General features: G+C 40.2%; 1 protein-coding gene across 1 annotated transcript in view; it reads left to right on the top strand.

Moving 5' to 3' along the window:
• Positions 1-15,155, top strand: part of Ryr3 (ryanodine receptor 3) — a 359,038-nt gene that overhangs the window by 319,825 nt on the left and 24,058 nt on the right. The window contains exons 76-87 of the mRNA XM_076849384.2: positions 1,470-1,576; positions 2,078-2,129; positions 3,051-3,107; positions 4,043-4,142; positions 4,291-4,370; positions 5,851-5,927; positions 8,579-8,652; positions 8,901-8,918; positions 9,345-9,425; positions 9,823-9,911; positions 11,190-11,318; positions 13,622-13,726. Coding sequence (XP_076705499.2) covers positions 1,470-1,576; positions 2,078-2,129; positions 3,051-3,107; positions 4,043-4,142; positions 4,291-4,370; positions 5,851-5,927; positions 8,579-8,652; positions 8,901-8,918; positions 9,345-9,425; positions 9,823-9,911; positions 11,190-11,318; positions 13,622-13,726 — 969 coding nt within the window. The remainder of the gene's footprint in view (positions 1-1,469; positions 1,577-2,077; positions 2,130-3,050; positions 3,108-4,042; positions 4,143-4,290; positions 4,371-5,850; positions 5,928-8,578; positions 8,653-8,900; positions 8,919-9,344; positions 9,426-9,822; positions 9,912-11,189; positions 11,319-13,621; positions 13,727-15,155) is intronic.

Below are 15,155 nucleotides of genomic sequence, written 5' to 3'. Positions count from 1 at the left end.
CAGGGGAGGCCCTGCTAATGGTCCTCAGAGCCAGAGGATGAATTTTCACTTGGAGGTGCTAATACTCTTTTCACTCGCATCTTTATCATCATTAGCAACTAATATTTCTTGAATGCAGCCATGTCATGGAGAATTCATGCTAAGTTAAGTTTTGAGCACCACCGGTTGCAGGAGGCCACCCCACCCCAGCCAAGACCTGACATTCCTAATCCATAGCTGTGCTTTAGGGAAGATGCATCTAAATACCTACCCTTCCTGCATTTCACATTTCTGTACTGGCCCTTCAGAAGATTTGGCATGCTCTGTCTCTAACAAACTTTATGCTCTGGAACTACTCAAAAGGACACACAAGGGGGAAAAGCATATTGCAAAGGTACCACAGAGCCTCATCCTGGTTCAGAAAGAAAATAAACTCTCTCATGGTTCTGTTTTCTCCTTCTCCCTATTTCTCCCATTTATATTTCTCTCTTATCACTTACTGTCCCCTAGTTGTACACTGTGCTTCTTATATCTACCCTTTTCCACATTTCTCTTTTCACGATATTTCTTTTCATCTTCCCTGTTTTTTTTTTCTCTTAAGCCTGTCTCCTTGTTTTCCTTCCTTTTTTTTTTTTTTTTTTTTTTTGGTGGGGGGCAGTCCTTGATTCTTAACATATATTTCTGTCAGTAAGAAAAACAATTCCTTGGTTGGCCACTTTTTCAATTTGTGTGAAGTTGACAAATGAGCATCATTTTGATCCTCTTCTTAGTCTTTTACACAGTCTCTGTTGTTCACCAAATATGATCCTCCCTGCTGACTTGGCACTGCTAGGAAATTCACTTTTACCTCTGGCATCAGCTGCTATTTCCCTTCCTGTAAAAGAACAAAGAGAAAAGACTTGATAAGAGAAGAAGTGCCAAGCTTTCAGCTCCAGGACAGTAGCTCTGGGGAACAATGAGAATTTTAGAGTAGAATGTGAGATTAAGAAAGCAACATGTTTTGCTGGATTTAATGAAGGATAATACAGACCCAAAATGGCCCCAGAGCTTTGTAACTTTGCACTACTCCATCTCTAGCCCAGTTCTCCAATGGAAATTTTAAGTATTGGCCAGAGAGAGAGTCTCATAGGTAACTCTGCAGGGTTTCCCTCCTGAATTCAGGTGCCCAGAGCTTGCATGAGAGTTCTGCTGATGGGGGTCTATAGTTCTTCCCCTGTAGTCAGCTTTTTTGCTTTTGCTTTTCTTTTATTTAACCTAAAATTGGAATGTTTCTTTGATTGGCTGGAAAAACATATATATATATACATATACCAACCTTGCATCCTCAGGACTTCTCTCCTGAAATAAATATGTGGTGTAGTGTGGTTTCTTTTTCTGCTTTCAGTCTGATGCCCTTTGTGCTTTGCGCTTGACCTTTTCTTTGTTCGCATGCAGTTATGTGGCTCATGCTAAGACTTGTGCCTAACACCCATCTATGTTGGTTTGTATAGAAGTCTCCCAAGGTGGAAGAGGAGGAGGAGGAAGAAATGGAAAAGCAACCAGACCCACTTCATCAGATCATTCTCCATTTTAGCCGCAATGCTCTCACAGAGAGGAGGTCAGCACAACCAGGGCCCTCCTCCTGGGTGGCGGGAATGGTCAAGTCAATCCCAGCTCCTCCTCTTTCAGACAGCATGGGGTGGAAGGGATGTCAAGTTTGAGCTGCCCTATTTGGGGCCATCAAGAAACCTCTAGAGGAGCTACATCAAGCCACAGTCCTCATCATAATGCCAAACCCTGAGTCTGAAGATTAGACAGCCTGATGTTGTAACCTTGTCCCTTAATCCCATGTCAAGCCCATGCTGATTCAGATTTTTAGAGCAATTTCTAAGAATCAGAGTGAGGAAAAGTATTTTTTAAATAATTTAGCCCAGTGTGGTGGTACACGCCTGTAATCCTAGCGACTCCAGAGGCTGAGGCAAGGAGGATCAAAAGTTCAAGGCCAGCCTCAGCAACTAAATAATTTACTTATACATGTAATTTGAGATTTATATGGCTGTTAGTGTTTTCTGAGAGTTCTAAAAAGTAGCCTGCTAAATATTTCCTCCATTCTTTCCAGCAAATTGGAAGATGATCCTTTGTACACCTCCTATTCCAGCATGATGGCCAAGGTACACCAGCATTTTCTGCACATTATTTCAGTCTGTCTCCTTTAGACCTCTTCAGGCATATAGAAACTGTCATGTGAGCAGGAGGATTGGGACTTGGTTAGGTATGGGTTCCAGACATTGCATGAGTTGTGTATCACAAAGGTAGCATCAGTAATCCACTCTACATCCTCCTCAGGAAATCCTGAAGCTTTGCAGAAACCACGGCTGCTGATGGCTAGGCTCATGTGACAGTTCTGTAGCCAGCTAAATGGGGCTCAGGCATATAGACTATCTTTGTATGGTTCAGTAGGGTTCAAACACATCTGTAGGTGAAGGAAACAGGTCTAGAAACCAGGGAGATTCTAGTGTTCCAGAAGAGGGAGAGTGTCCAGGGAGATATCACCTGGAAGGATGGTGAATTCTGGAATGAGGAGTGGATGGGAAAGTGCTTCTTCCCAGAAAACTCTCATGTCAGGCAGGAAGGAGGATATGTGGGGTGCAGGAGCACCTCTGCCTTTATCCAGCTACACCACAAGGCCACAATGGGAAAGGGCACTTTAGGATCACATCCCAATCTTATTGCCAATGCCTTGATGCTGTGTTCAAGTCCCTGCATTCTTTTCTCCATTTACATAACCAGAACTTTACCAGGGAGGACAGTTCAGGTCAGTGGATCTACCAGATAGGTCCCCATTGATTATGTGATCTCAGTGTCCCGTTTCTCATCTCTGACCCACATGATGACTACAAAGATGGCATTTAAACTATAATGTTGCTCTGCAGTGCTCAAAATGTTCCTGGTTTTACAAACTGCTGAAATCCTGAAGAACCTGTGAATTTCAGCCTGTCCCCTGTCTTGCAAAGTAGAAGAGTTTATCGTTTATGAGACACGCTCACCTTTAATTTTAATTCTGTCTCCTTTCTCTGCTCCATGGAACCCAGAGCTGTCAGAGTGGTGAGGATGAAGAAGAGGATGAAGACAAGGAAAAAACATTTGAGGTAAGTTTTCACAAAGATTAAAACAGGGCCACCTTCCCAGGCCATCATGATGGGCCTTCAGAGGTGGTGCTGGCTTTAGCATATGGGGCTCACCCACCAAGTATTTCTGATGTTCCTTCATAAAGAACACCCACCTGTGTGTCTGTGGTCTGTCTCCTGCCTAGCAAGGGAGCAGGCAGCACACTGATCAGCAAACCACCCCACTGGGTTGGTTTCGTGGGAGATATTTTGCTTCTTCGTAAATATTATCCTAATAGGAACAAATTCAAGTATCCAAGTGAAAAATCAGAGCCATAGAGACACTTGGGTGGTTGTTGCACTACTCTTCTATAAATGCAAATCTAGGGTGTGGGACCCTGAAATTGTTAAGATTAAACTATTTTAAATTGCTTGTGATATTTGATAGTCAATGTACCAAACAGAATAAAACAGAAGTAATGAATGTAATTACATTTCTGGAGAGCTTTGACAATCTAGTACTGAGATCTGGTGGAAAGCGTCTATTAACTGTGGTCTGAGTGTTCTAGATAAGTGGGCATTTTCCTCCACTCAGACAGATATCAAGTTGACCCCTCAGCAGGTCCCCCAGATGATAAAACATTGAAAAATCACATTTTAATCTTAGGTTGCTTACTATTAATTATAGTATCAATGGGGAAGAGACTGTTTTACCTGTCAAAACCATAAATGGAAAATTCACCATCAAAACATGAAGGAATTATGGGTAGACAGTTTTGGAAAGCTGGGCAATGTTTATAAATAAACTTCAGAGGTTTATTTTATTCAAAATTATGCCTTCCTCAGGCAACTAAAGACTTTCTCACCTTACCTCAGCCCAGTGAATTCCCTGGAGGCGAATGTGGATAGAAGACAGAGATAGGGAAGGAGCAACAGAGGTTGGGAGACAGATATTTCCCTGAGATTTTTTTTCCTAGGAGAAAGAGATGGAGAAGCAGAAAACCCTCTATCAGCAAGCTCGACTGCATGAGCGAGGTGCTGCAGAAATGGTGCTTCAGATGATAAGCGCCAGCAAAGGTGATTTGCCCACTTCTGATGAACCCATGTGACTACCATAGAGAGATCATGCCGTGACATAGTCATTATTAACAAGTCCTCATAAGCCCAGAAGGTGTGATTCACCACCTGTTTCCTTGGTGATTCAATCAACTCTTCACTGTGGCAGGTGAGATGAGCCCCATGGTGGTCGAGACTCTGAAGCTGGGGATTGCCATTCTGAACGGAGGCAACACTGGTGTACAACAGGTAACAGGATTCCAGGAGGTTGTGCAGAGTTCATGGGGTACTCCATTTGACAGCCTCTTCATGGAAAAGGTGTTGACTGCTGCCTAGGGAGGCCATCCAGATTCACCTTGTGGGTGTTTGTCCTTAGTGGCCAATTATGTCAGAGTTGCTGGGAACACAGAGAAAACCACAGCTTGGAGTTTACAGGCAAATATACACTTAATAAAGAGCTTTACCCAGGGTTAAAAAAGGAACTTTGGTTTTTATCATAGATGATTTTCTGCAAAAATCTATATATACTCCAGAGGAAGTTTCCTAAGCCTTGGGTTTTTATTTTAGTCCTTTCACTTATTAGCTACTTTACAGTGACCACCTTATCATTGTGGTTGGGGGTTTGATAACCCCACATGACTGTTATTCATTCAGTTATTCCTTCATTCATTTGTTCAACAATTATTCACTGTAAGGGCTGAGGGTGTAGTGAGACAAATAAAACCCCCTGCCAACATGCAGCTGACATTCTATTAGACATTAAATGGGACAATTCACAGAAGCACACAGCAAGGGCCTGGCACATGGCATTAATTCTATTTTTTTTAATTGCATATCTATTTATTTTTAATGTTTGATAAATACATTAAAAGTATACGTTGTTGTATTAATTCTGTTATCTAAATTGGAACTGAATGCAGAAGACCAGAAGTGCATTGGTATCCCCCAGGCACTTCAAGATATGGTTAAGAGCACCTGTGTGCACCTCTTGGCAAAGTGTCCAACAGACTTTTGACATTCATGAAATTATATCCCAGGGTCTCTGAGAATATCCAAATCATAACCACTATATTGTACATAGTTTGCCTAGTCTTTAACTCAGTCTAAACAAATTCTTTAGTAGGAACTGTCATTTGCTTAGTTGTGTCTTATTTTCTGCTTTGTTCACCAGCACTTGCCAACTCACTATCTTGAAGGATCTCTCTTTTTTTAATTTTTATTTTGCTTATTGAAAAAAAGAAAGACAAAGTTCCTGTCTTCCCCATAATAGAGAACACAGGAGATGTCTCTTGTGAAAGAAATACTGAGCTTTCAACTAAGTTCATTTCTAAGATTTTTTTCTCCTGTCTGCCAAATTCATAAGCATGAGCAATTCAGATGATACCTCAGCAACATTAAGCATTACTATGTCGCAGTCTAGTGCTCATTCCCAAATATGAGTGACTTCAAACAGATCCATGAAGTCAAAGGTCTACCTGCTGCTCTAGCAGAAATACTAGTAAGCCTTTATAAAACAAGCCTAATCCATCCAAGAGATTCTGACTGTAAGTAGAGGTTCTGTAAGAGAGTGGGACTCAGACATGTATGTTTTTCTTTTGTTTTGAATTCCGTTGGTGATTCTGATACCCCTGCATCTGGGGATTTGCAGTTATTCTATTGGGATTAAGAGAATCAATACTTGTGGCATAGCTTTCATTGCTTTTCCCTTTAAAATATGTCTCCCTTGCAGAAAATGCTAGATTACTTAAAGGAGAAAAAAGATGCTGGATTCTTCCAAAGCCTTTCTGGTCTTATGCAGTCTTGCAGGTAAATATGAGGAAACCACTCAGCATTTCTTAAAATGGTTCATTATTCAAGAGAAAGGGGGACAGATGCATAAAATTAACTGGCATGTCATGGAATTATTGAAAGAAGGCTCAGGAGTCACCCACTTTAGAAAGCTGAAGGGTGGGTATGGTTCTCTAGCCTCTGGGGTTATATTCAAACAGCACTCAGAGGGGAAATGTAATCTCCGTTAGCCACAGACAGACACTTCACCACTGCTGATGTGTCCCCCACCACAGCACAAACTGGGATTGAACCCAAGGCCTCTCTACCACTGAGCTATCCCCAGCCCTTTTTACTTTTTGTTTTGAGACCGGGTCTTGTGAAATTGCTGAGGCTGACCTTAAACTTGTGATCCTTTTGCCTCAGCCTCCCGAGTCACTGGAATTGTAGGTGTGTGCCATAGCAGCACATTTTTTTCCTGCTAACAGCTGCTGTCTTTTTCTCCCCTTTCTCGTGTCCTTTTCCATTAGATTCTTTTCCTGGGAGGCTCAGTCTATACTTTTAGTTTCTCCTCAAACGTGTGCCCAGAAAAGTCAGACCAAAAAGGAGTGGGGAAAAGGGGGATCCTCACTATGACCCAAGGCTGTTTTCATTAGACCCATTAGGCACTTTATTAATCTTTGTCTTTAATGATCTTTGAGTATTTTGTCACATCCATTTTGATGAGGTACATCTTAGCATAGGAACATTTTGGCGTAACCTAAAAAACAAAGTATCAACATGTCAGTTTATATTACCAAGTTGTGTAAGCCACCTCTCCTAGCTGAACCCTCTGACAAATAAATAATATATAACCCAAAGTCATAAGATAACCACTCTTGCTCATTTCAGAAATGATCCATAAGTCCTTCCAAGAAAAAATATCACCTTACTCTCTAAAATTCATGTGTATTTCAAATAATCCAGAGCTCATTTGAAAAGAAATCAAAGTTATAATAATTTAGCTCATTTCCCTCTGAGTAATATGATTTAAAATGGAACATTAGGTTTTCTACTTGAAAATTTGGAGGAAGAACGGCTTTTCTTTCAGCAGACTTCATAATTTTGCTAACCTTATTTGATTAGGTAAATATTGTACCCTGGCGTAATAAGGGGCTTATTTGAGCAGTAGTTTGATCCCTTATTCTCAATACCATTTTTTTTCCTACTAACTATTAGTTTATTATCTCTCTTAGGAAAAGAAAATGTAATACTTCTAAGTCTGCTAACTGGGAGGAAAATAGTACATGTGGACTCAGAAATGGCAAAAATCAAGGCAATTGCTCATGAAATTCTCCATTAAATTTCTTAAAGGTCTCTCACTATTCCATAGTACTCAATATTGCTAAATTTGTTTGTAATTTTTTTATAATGATGGTAGGGAGGGACAGGTAATACACTCAGTCGCCAATTGACTCCTAACACAAATTTTAAGATATTTTAATGGATTTTGGTAATTATAAAAATAATACATATTTTTAAAGCATCTAAAAGTGGGAGAGACATTAAAACATTCAGCATTGGTGTTTAGAGATGGAGTGAAGATCAGAAATTTCATTGCAAAGATTCAAAATCAAAACAACTGGGTCCAAATGTCCTTTTCCATGTTATCCTCCCCTGACACAAAACCAAAATAGAAGGATAGTTGTTTGTGGTTGTACAGGCCCTTTTTATAGTAGAATCTGGAGAGAAAACAACAAAGATGGCAATAGAAATTTCACTGTTTTCTGTTTAAAATTCACCTGAATTGCAAAACATGTGATTCTCTAAAAAGAAAAAAGAAATACCAGTGTCCTTCCAGTCCAACAATCATTTCCTTTGCCCAGTAGTAGGAGGAAAGCTGGGTTTTACAGAGTCTTAATGAACTCAGTCATAAACTTCCCAAGAATTACATTCTCAAAAGACCTTAAGTTTTCCAAAACCTTCAAGTAGGGGAAAGTTAGACTCTTTGGGTAAAATAGGAACCCTGTTTGGAAATAATCTGATCATATAGTGCTCTTATTATCAAGCTTTATGGTTTTTCATGGCTACATAAAATTTGGCTGTGTTGGTGACCAGGAGGAGGTTGGAGAAAGTGAGGACAGAAAGACCAGCTTGTCACAAGTTCAGGAACACCTCAGGACACTACTGCCTGTGAAAGCTTACTCTCCGTGCTTTTGGCTCCTGAACTATGTAGGATCATCAAAGGGTGTAGCCTTCAAAATCTGGATGTGTACAGCACTCTCCATCAGTACTCATCCTGTGCTCTGGAAGTCACAAGTCCATGTGATCCTCAGAGAAAGAAGGAAAAGGAGGGAACAGTTGATAGTAAACTGTTTCTGAAGAGACCTTAGAAACAGATCAATTCTTCCTCATTTGGGAAGCCTTTCTGAACCTTTGTCTATTAGCAAGGACACAGACTGGACAATGAGAGTTGCCCTGAGTGTTTATGACCCTTCTCTGCTCGTGACAAGATCTGAGTCACAGTGTCTGTAAACACTGCTTGGCACAAAGCCGAGGGACTGCTGGATTTTGAACCATACCTTAATGTGTTAGTCCACCTATGATAATAGAGGGACAGGATATTCTTAGTCAGTAGAGACACTGGCATTACAAATCCATTTCCCCAGCATGCATAGCCCTGAACCTTGTTTTCTTTTGTCTGTTAAAAGTGTCCTTGATTTGAATGCCTTTGAAAGGCAGAATAAAGCGGAAGGCCTGGGGATGGTTACTGAAGAGGGAACACGTAAGTAACTAATGTCAAGGTCATTCTCTTCCTGATTAAAAACCTTAACTCTTTCTGGTTAGAGCCCACTCTCATGGCTTCTGAATCCCCAAATACTTACTGCATTTGAGCAAAATGTTTCCATCAGTATTTCGGTAAAACCTGCATCCAGGCCGGATGTGTTCATAGAGCCAGTTTTAAGTAAAGACAACTAATTGTGGTTTTGATGAGTTTCTTACTTTGTACTCTTCTCTCTTTCTTACTGCCAGTCATTGTTCGTGAGCGTGGTAAGTTTGAGTTTCTGGCCTGGATTCCTGCCATGTGTGTGAATCCTAAGAGATTTAATTTAATTGCCTCTGCACAGACACATCTTAGGTTTGGTGGTTGCATGTCGAGTTTAACTCAGCAGTTTAAGGCTTAATTAAAGAAGTGTCTTCTGTCTGTAAAGCATGGGCTATGGACTGTGAACTATTTACTGCCATTGTTCTACTTGGTCTCATTACTGAGTCTCGGGGCTAAGTAATTTACCTTTGTCAAGCTCTGTGCTCTGCAGCCCCAGCTTCAGATTAATTTGGTTTCTCACCATTCACCCAGCATCCCTTCTCCAAACCATTCCTACACCACCCTTTGACATTTTTTGCAGTCATTTGCATTAGAAGGTGTTCCATGTTGAGAAGCCAAACAATTGCTCACCAAGATGTTCTGTTTTCAAGGTGAAAAGGTGCTCCAGAATGATGAGTTCACCCGAGATCTCTTCAGATTCCTGCAGTTACTGTGTGAAGGACATAACAGTGGTAAGTGGAACACATTGATTTGTCAAGAGAAAACATTCAGGGGCACAGTTATAATTCAGTTTGGTGTGTGCTGTTTCAATCAACCAGTCACTAGCCCAAGGACATCCGTCAATCCATTCTTTCATAAGAAGGTCTACATGAGACCACTTCAACTTCATGGCCGATGTTATGAAGCACTACCAAGGCTAAACTGCTTCTAGAATCTCCAGCCCTTTTCATCTATCCCCTTAGGCCTTCTTAAGTCTCGTTTCAGGGTCACCAAGTTGGGAGAACTCAAAGCAGAGCCCTGACCTGCAGACTTTCCCCATGGTGTGCCTCTTCTAAGCTCAGTGGAGGGGCATGCCTGGCTCCCTCCACATGATGGGGCCAGGCTCTGACCCAGCACTGGTACTCTCAGACTTTCAGAACTTCCTGCGGACTCAGATGGGCAACACCACCACTGTGAACATCATTATCAGCACTGTGGACTACCTTCTCCGCCTGCAGGTGAGTGGGAGGGCCTTGGACAATGGCACCTCTCACCTCTACTTCCAAAGGTAAAGACAGCTACACAGGATTCAGATGGCGCAGGATACAAATTCTCTTCAACTTACAAAGGGGTTATGTCCTGATAAACCCATCATTTGCTGAAAATGCATTTAATACACTGAGCCTACTGAGCATCTTAGTTTAGCAACCTGGTACAACCATAAAGTATCTGCTGTTTGCCCTCATGAATGTGTGGCTGGCTGAGAGCTGAAGTTCACTGCTGTAACCCAGTACCACAAGAGAATATAATACCATATATTGCTAGCCCAAGGAAAAGAACAAAATTCAAAATTCCAAGTATAGTTTCTACCAAACTCATATTGCTTTAATGCCCTTGTAAAGTTGAAAAATTAGAAGTCGGACCTCGTAAGTTGGAGACCTTCTGACAAGGCCCGGTAAGGATGGCATTGTTATCTGTGTCCATATGCTTATGGGAAGTCAGATGCTTAAAAAGTATGTTTAACAACAGAAGCAAGGGGGAGAGATCAAATATCAAATTATCCATTATAAAATGCTGGTGTACTTTAGTTTTGCCAGTGAAAATGCAGGCACAATGCCCAAGAGCTATAAAGCAACCTGTGAATGAGAAGAACAGATTATACCAGGAAGAAGAATTAAACAAGGCGATGGGAATGATTTGCCAAGTTGTTAGTGTTGAAAAGTCACTTGGTTTAATTGTTTTGAATGAAAATCCAAATTGTATTGAGAAAAAATCTGCACAAATATGAAAAAAGATCCTCTTTGTTGATTCCTTATTCTGGTTTTGCCACTTTGTGGGGCCCTATAACAATCAATTTAATTTCTCTGTGTTCCAGTTTTCTCATCTATAAAATGTAGGACCTGCCTCATAGAATGATAGTAGATTGAGAACTTTACTAAATGGAAAGTGCTGAGAACCATATCTTGCATTTGAAATGTTAGCTATTGTTGCTGTTACTTTATTTGAATTATAGTCATTATTCTCTTTGGTGTACATTTCTCACTTTGATTAGATGTCCCATATCTTGGTCTTCCAGGTTCTAAAGGCTAACCTGTCTCTTAGCTTTTCTTCCCTGGAGGGAAATATTTATGCTTAAAAGACTCTAGGAACCAAGTGACTGTCCTTCACAGAATCCCTGGCTCCTGTTATAGGAAAGAGGTCACAGAGTTATAGGATTCTCTCATACTCCCACACATTGAGTTCGGCTTTACCCACTGAAGTCTGAGAAATACTAAACTGTATTTGTTTGTTTTTAGGAATCAATCAGTGATTTCTACTGGTACTATTCAGGGAAGGATATCATTGATGAATCTGGACAGCACAATTTTTCTAAAGCTCTGGCAGTCACCAAGCAAATTTTCAACTCTCTTACTGAGTATATTCAGGTATGCACTAATGAGTACAGACTCAAAGACAAAAAGAACATTTTTCACATTCCCATTTTCTACAGAATATTTGGATGTAGACAGTGCACTGTGCACCCAACCCTAACACTGACACTATTTCTTATCTAGAAGTAGGAACCCAAAGGACCTATACTCTATGGCAGCTTAGAGTTTGTGCCCCCCCCCCACACACACACCAAAAACACAGACAGTGGGACCTATTGGTGGTATTATCATCATATTTGCATTTATTGAGTTACATTTTGCTTTCTCTCCTAGACTGAAAACTTTTCATGGGCAGACTATTTCTTATTCAGTTTTGAATTGTTAATGTCTAGAACAATGTCTGATGCATCAGTATCTGATGTTCAGGAAATAAGGAGAATGGAGAGATTATTGATATAGTGAGTAAATAAAAGGGATATGTGATGTTATCTTGGGTAGAGACTAGAGACAATCCACACAAGCTCTGCCCATTTGTTGAAGCACATAAACTATATCCAGTGGCAGTCTCATCTACATATGATTTTGGGGCCAAACATCTAGATCTTTCTGTAGTCCTTGTTCATAACATTCTCCATTCTTTGCCTACAGTGGTCCATGTGCTGTGAAAAGAAACAGGTGTATTCAGGCATAATTTGCTACAAAATCAGGTCATATCTTAGCCCTGTGTGAGATAAGATTCTTAAAAACAGAATTAATGTTACATTTTTATATTATCATAACCAAGAGACTCATGAATAAGATTTTCATTCATTTATTCATTCAACAAAACATTTAGCTTATACTCTAGAGTGGCTTATGAAAAGAGGTATATTGCCTCTACCACTAAGAGCTTACAGTGTAATTGAGAAATACAGGTACATGAGGAAAACTATTTGACACAAGATGATAATTTGTGATTGAAACCATCATATCCACCATGTTTAAGAACCACATATGTGTGAGTTAAGAAAAGGGAAGGAACTTGTGAACTTCAGGGCTGAGAGTCTTCATAGGCACATATGGACTGTGGATGGACACAGGGAGGAAGTAGTTTCTAAGTCTTTCAGAAAAGCTTCAGAGATAGGATTGTGCATGACTTCATTAGGAATAATGTTAATAATCACATCAATCTTGCAGAAAGAGAAAAGCAAGGAAAGAAATGGAAATATTCCATCCCCTTTCTTGTACCTTCATTTCTGATTTCATGTTCCACAGAATGTGAAATACTGAAGGAGATCATTGAGCATATTTGACGAGGATTTGATTTGATCTGGGCAGAATCTATCCTAATCTTCAGAATTTCCCCTGGAGCACTTAACTGAAATGAGGCAGCTCATTTTTGTGAATGTGAATTTCCTTCAACAACCAGTTTTGTTCCAAAAGGAATATAGTGGTTTCTAAAGAAGCCACTGGTTATACACAAACCTGGTTATACACAAACTTATTTTTAAGCAAACATGTGATTTGGGAATGCAGGCAATAGTTCTTCTGCTCATCTCTTTGGGAATCCTAACAAGATTTTTCCAGAATTTGAGATAGTACCTATGTCCTTTTGAGAACTTTCTTATTGAAGAATGATTTGGCAATTGGTTAAAACGTAGAAAAAATACACTATACGGAAGAGTTAAGAAGAAGCAATGTTGGTTTAATAATGATCTTCGAAAATAGGAAGGTTATTAACACACAAAGTACAAACTAGCAATTAGGTCATCTGTGTACATTTGTCTTTCAGAAAAGATATTTAAAAGATGGTATTATAACCTGAAGTTTAATAAAAATCCTAGAGGTGATTTTATCATTATTTCAGAATTTTTAAACTTATCAGAGAGTCCTGTTGTCAGCATTTATGTGTAGCTTTGCTGATAACCAATTACTTGCCCACCTTTTGTTTTCAAACTGTACTCCACAGAACCCCTGAGTTCCTCAGAAGGCCTCTTAGGAGAAGGTGGGTGAGGGCAGGCAGGAGTCCCTTCAGCTCTGCTTCAACCAAAGCATTTAATTATTTTAAATATTGTTCTTCAGTGTGAGATTTTATTTGAAGAATGCATTTCTATGCCCCCTCCCCTTCCAAAAAAAAGTCTCTGAAAAAAATCACTGCACTGTGAAATTCTTGATGTTTTTTCCTAAACATAATAACCTACAACTGGGAAGGAAAAAATAAAAAAATTAACATCTTAGGGAAAAAACTGAGCTATAAAATATGAGACTTTGGGAAAGTGCTATCTGCAAATAAAAGTAGGTGTCGAATGCCCTACTAGGGCCAGTGTCAGAGCAACTTGTGATGCTGAAGTGAAATAAGGGTGTCCTGCTCTCCACAGGGCCCCTGCATCGGGAACCAGCAGAGCCTGGCTCACAGCCGGCTGTGGGATGCGGTGGTTGGCTTCCTCCATGTGTTTGCTAACATGCAGATGAAACTCTCTCAGGTACTGTGGCCTGTTCCCCGCACATTTCATTGGTGTGAAATGCTAAACAAATTCTCACCCCTTGGTTTTTCCATTATGGATGTAGCTGCTTGATCAAAGGCTAGAAAAGCCATGCAGAGTAGGTCTCATTTTTAAAACTGAGAGCCAAAATGGGAGACAGGAATAAATGCCTCCAATGGGGATCCTGTATGGGCTTTTGCATGAATGCAGCTTCCTTCTTTGTGTCCCACCAACCTGATCTTTTCGTCATTGCCTCAACACTTGCTTTCTGTGGTGCTAATCTGTTTTGCTTCCTTGTCATTGTTTTGTCAGTTTATAAATACTACCCGCCTCGTCTGATCTGTCCGATGTTGCATGTCTTTGTAATCCACATAGCCCTTCTCTCTCACCTTTGCTTCCCCCCTCCCATCTCTGCCTCTCCTTCTCACTCCCCATCTCTCTGGCAAGACGAAGCAGAATCACTCAGAGCATTTATTATGGCCAAATAAATGTAGCATATATAGAGTTGATCACCTCTCTCCATGGCAACACATGAGGGAGAACCTCGGGATGTGTGTTTCAAGCTGATTAGAGTAACATTTGCAGCATTAATTTAAATAACATGGATCTAAAATTCTCCAGGCTGTCACATCTGCCTCCTCTCTTCTGGAATGTGCTATTTAACCCTTTCATTTTTCCCCTTTTGACTCTGGCCTTATGGGAGGAGAGAGTTCTTGGGAGGGCTACAAATTTGGCAGTACTCCATCCACTTCTTTTCAACTGGGGCAGTGTGGTGTAGAGACTCCAGAGACAGGAGTCCTGGCCCAATCACCTCCTCACAGTGATTTTTAGAAAGTCACTTCCTTTTTTTTTCAATTTCATAATCTATAAAATATTCTGACTTAGAATGGATGATCTCTGAGGTCTCTTCTCAGATCTAACATATCTCTAAGGTGTTTTTCTATGTAGCTGTGACACCATAGATAACGGAAATTTCCTCAGAAATTTGAAGGGCTAGGCAAATCATTGTGTCTTTCAGAGATAGATTATTAAATAAATGTGACCCAGAAAACATATTTTAATTTCACCCTCAGATCACTCTTCCAAGGATCATTTCTTAATTTTAAATTCATTCTCAGATTAGATCCACGGAACATTTTCTTCTATAGCATAGGATATAAAATACAGAGCTAACTTAATTTCTACATTGCTGAAATTAAGACCAAACAGGCTGGTATCAAAACCATCTGGAGGAATAGTCTCAATCATACACTATTTTGAGGAACCAATGGCACCCAGATCACCACCAACCAGCATCAGGATTACCTAAATCAAATCAGAAGGAAAGGAAAACCCACTGGTTGACTATAACCTTGACACCATAATTTGATTGCAATAGTATTTCCATAAAGCTGATAGTAATTTTCCAGCATAGAAAATGACAATGTGA

Source organism: Callospermophilus lateralis, chromosome 3 (assembly GCF_048772815.1).
Source record: "Callospermophilus lateralis isolate mCalLat2 chromosome 3, mCalLat2.hap1, whole genome shotgun sequence".
Classification (NCBI taxonomy): domain Eukaryota; kingdom Metazoa; phylum Chordata; class Mammalia; order Rodentia; family Sciuridae; genus Callospermophilus; species Callospermophilus lateralis.
Note: the sequence above shows the minus strand (reverse complement) of the source record. Positions and strands in the feature narration are given on the sequence as shown.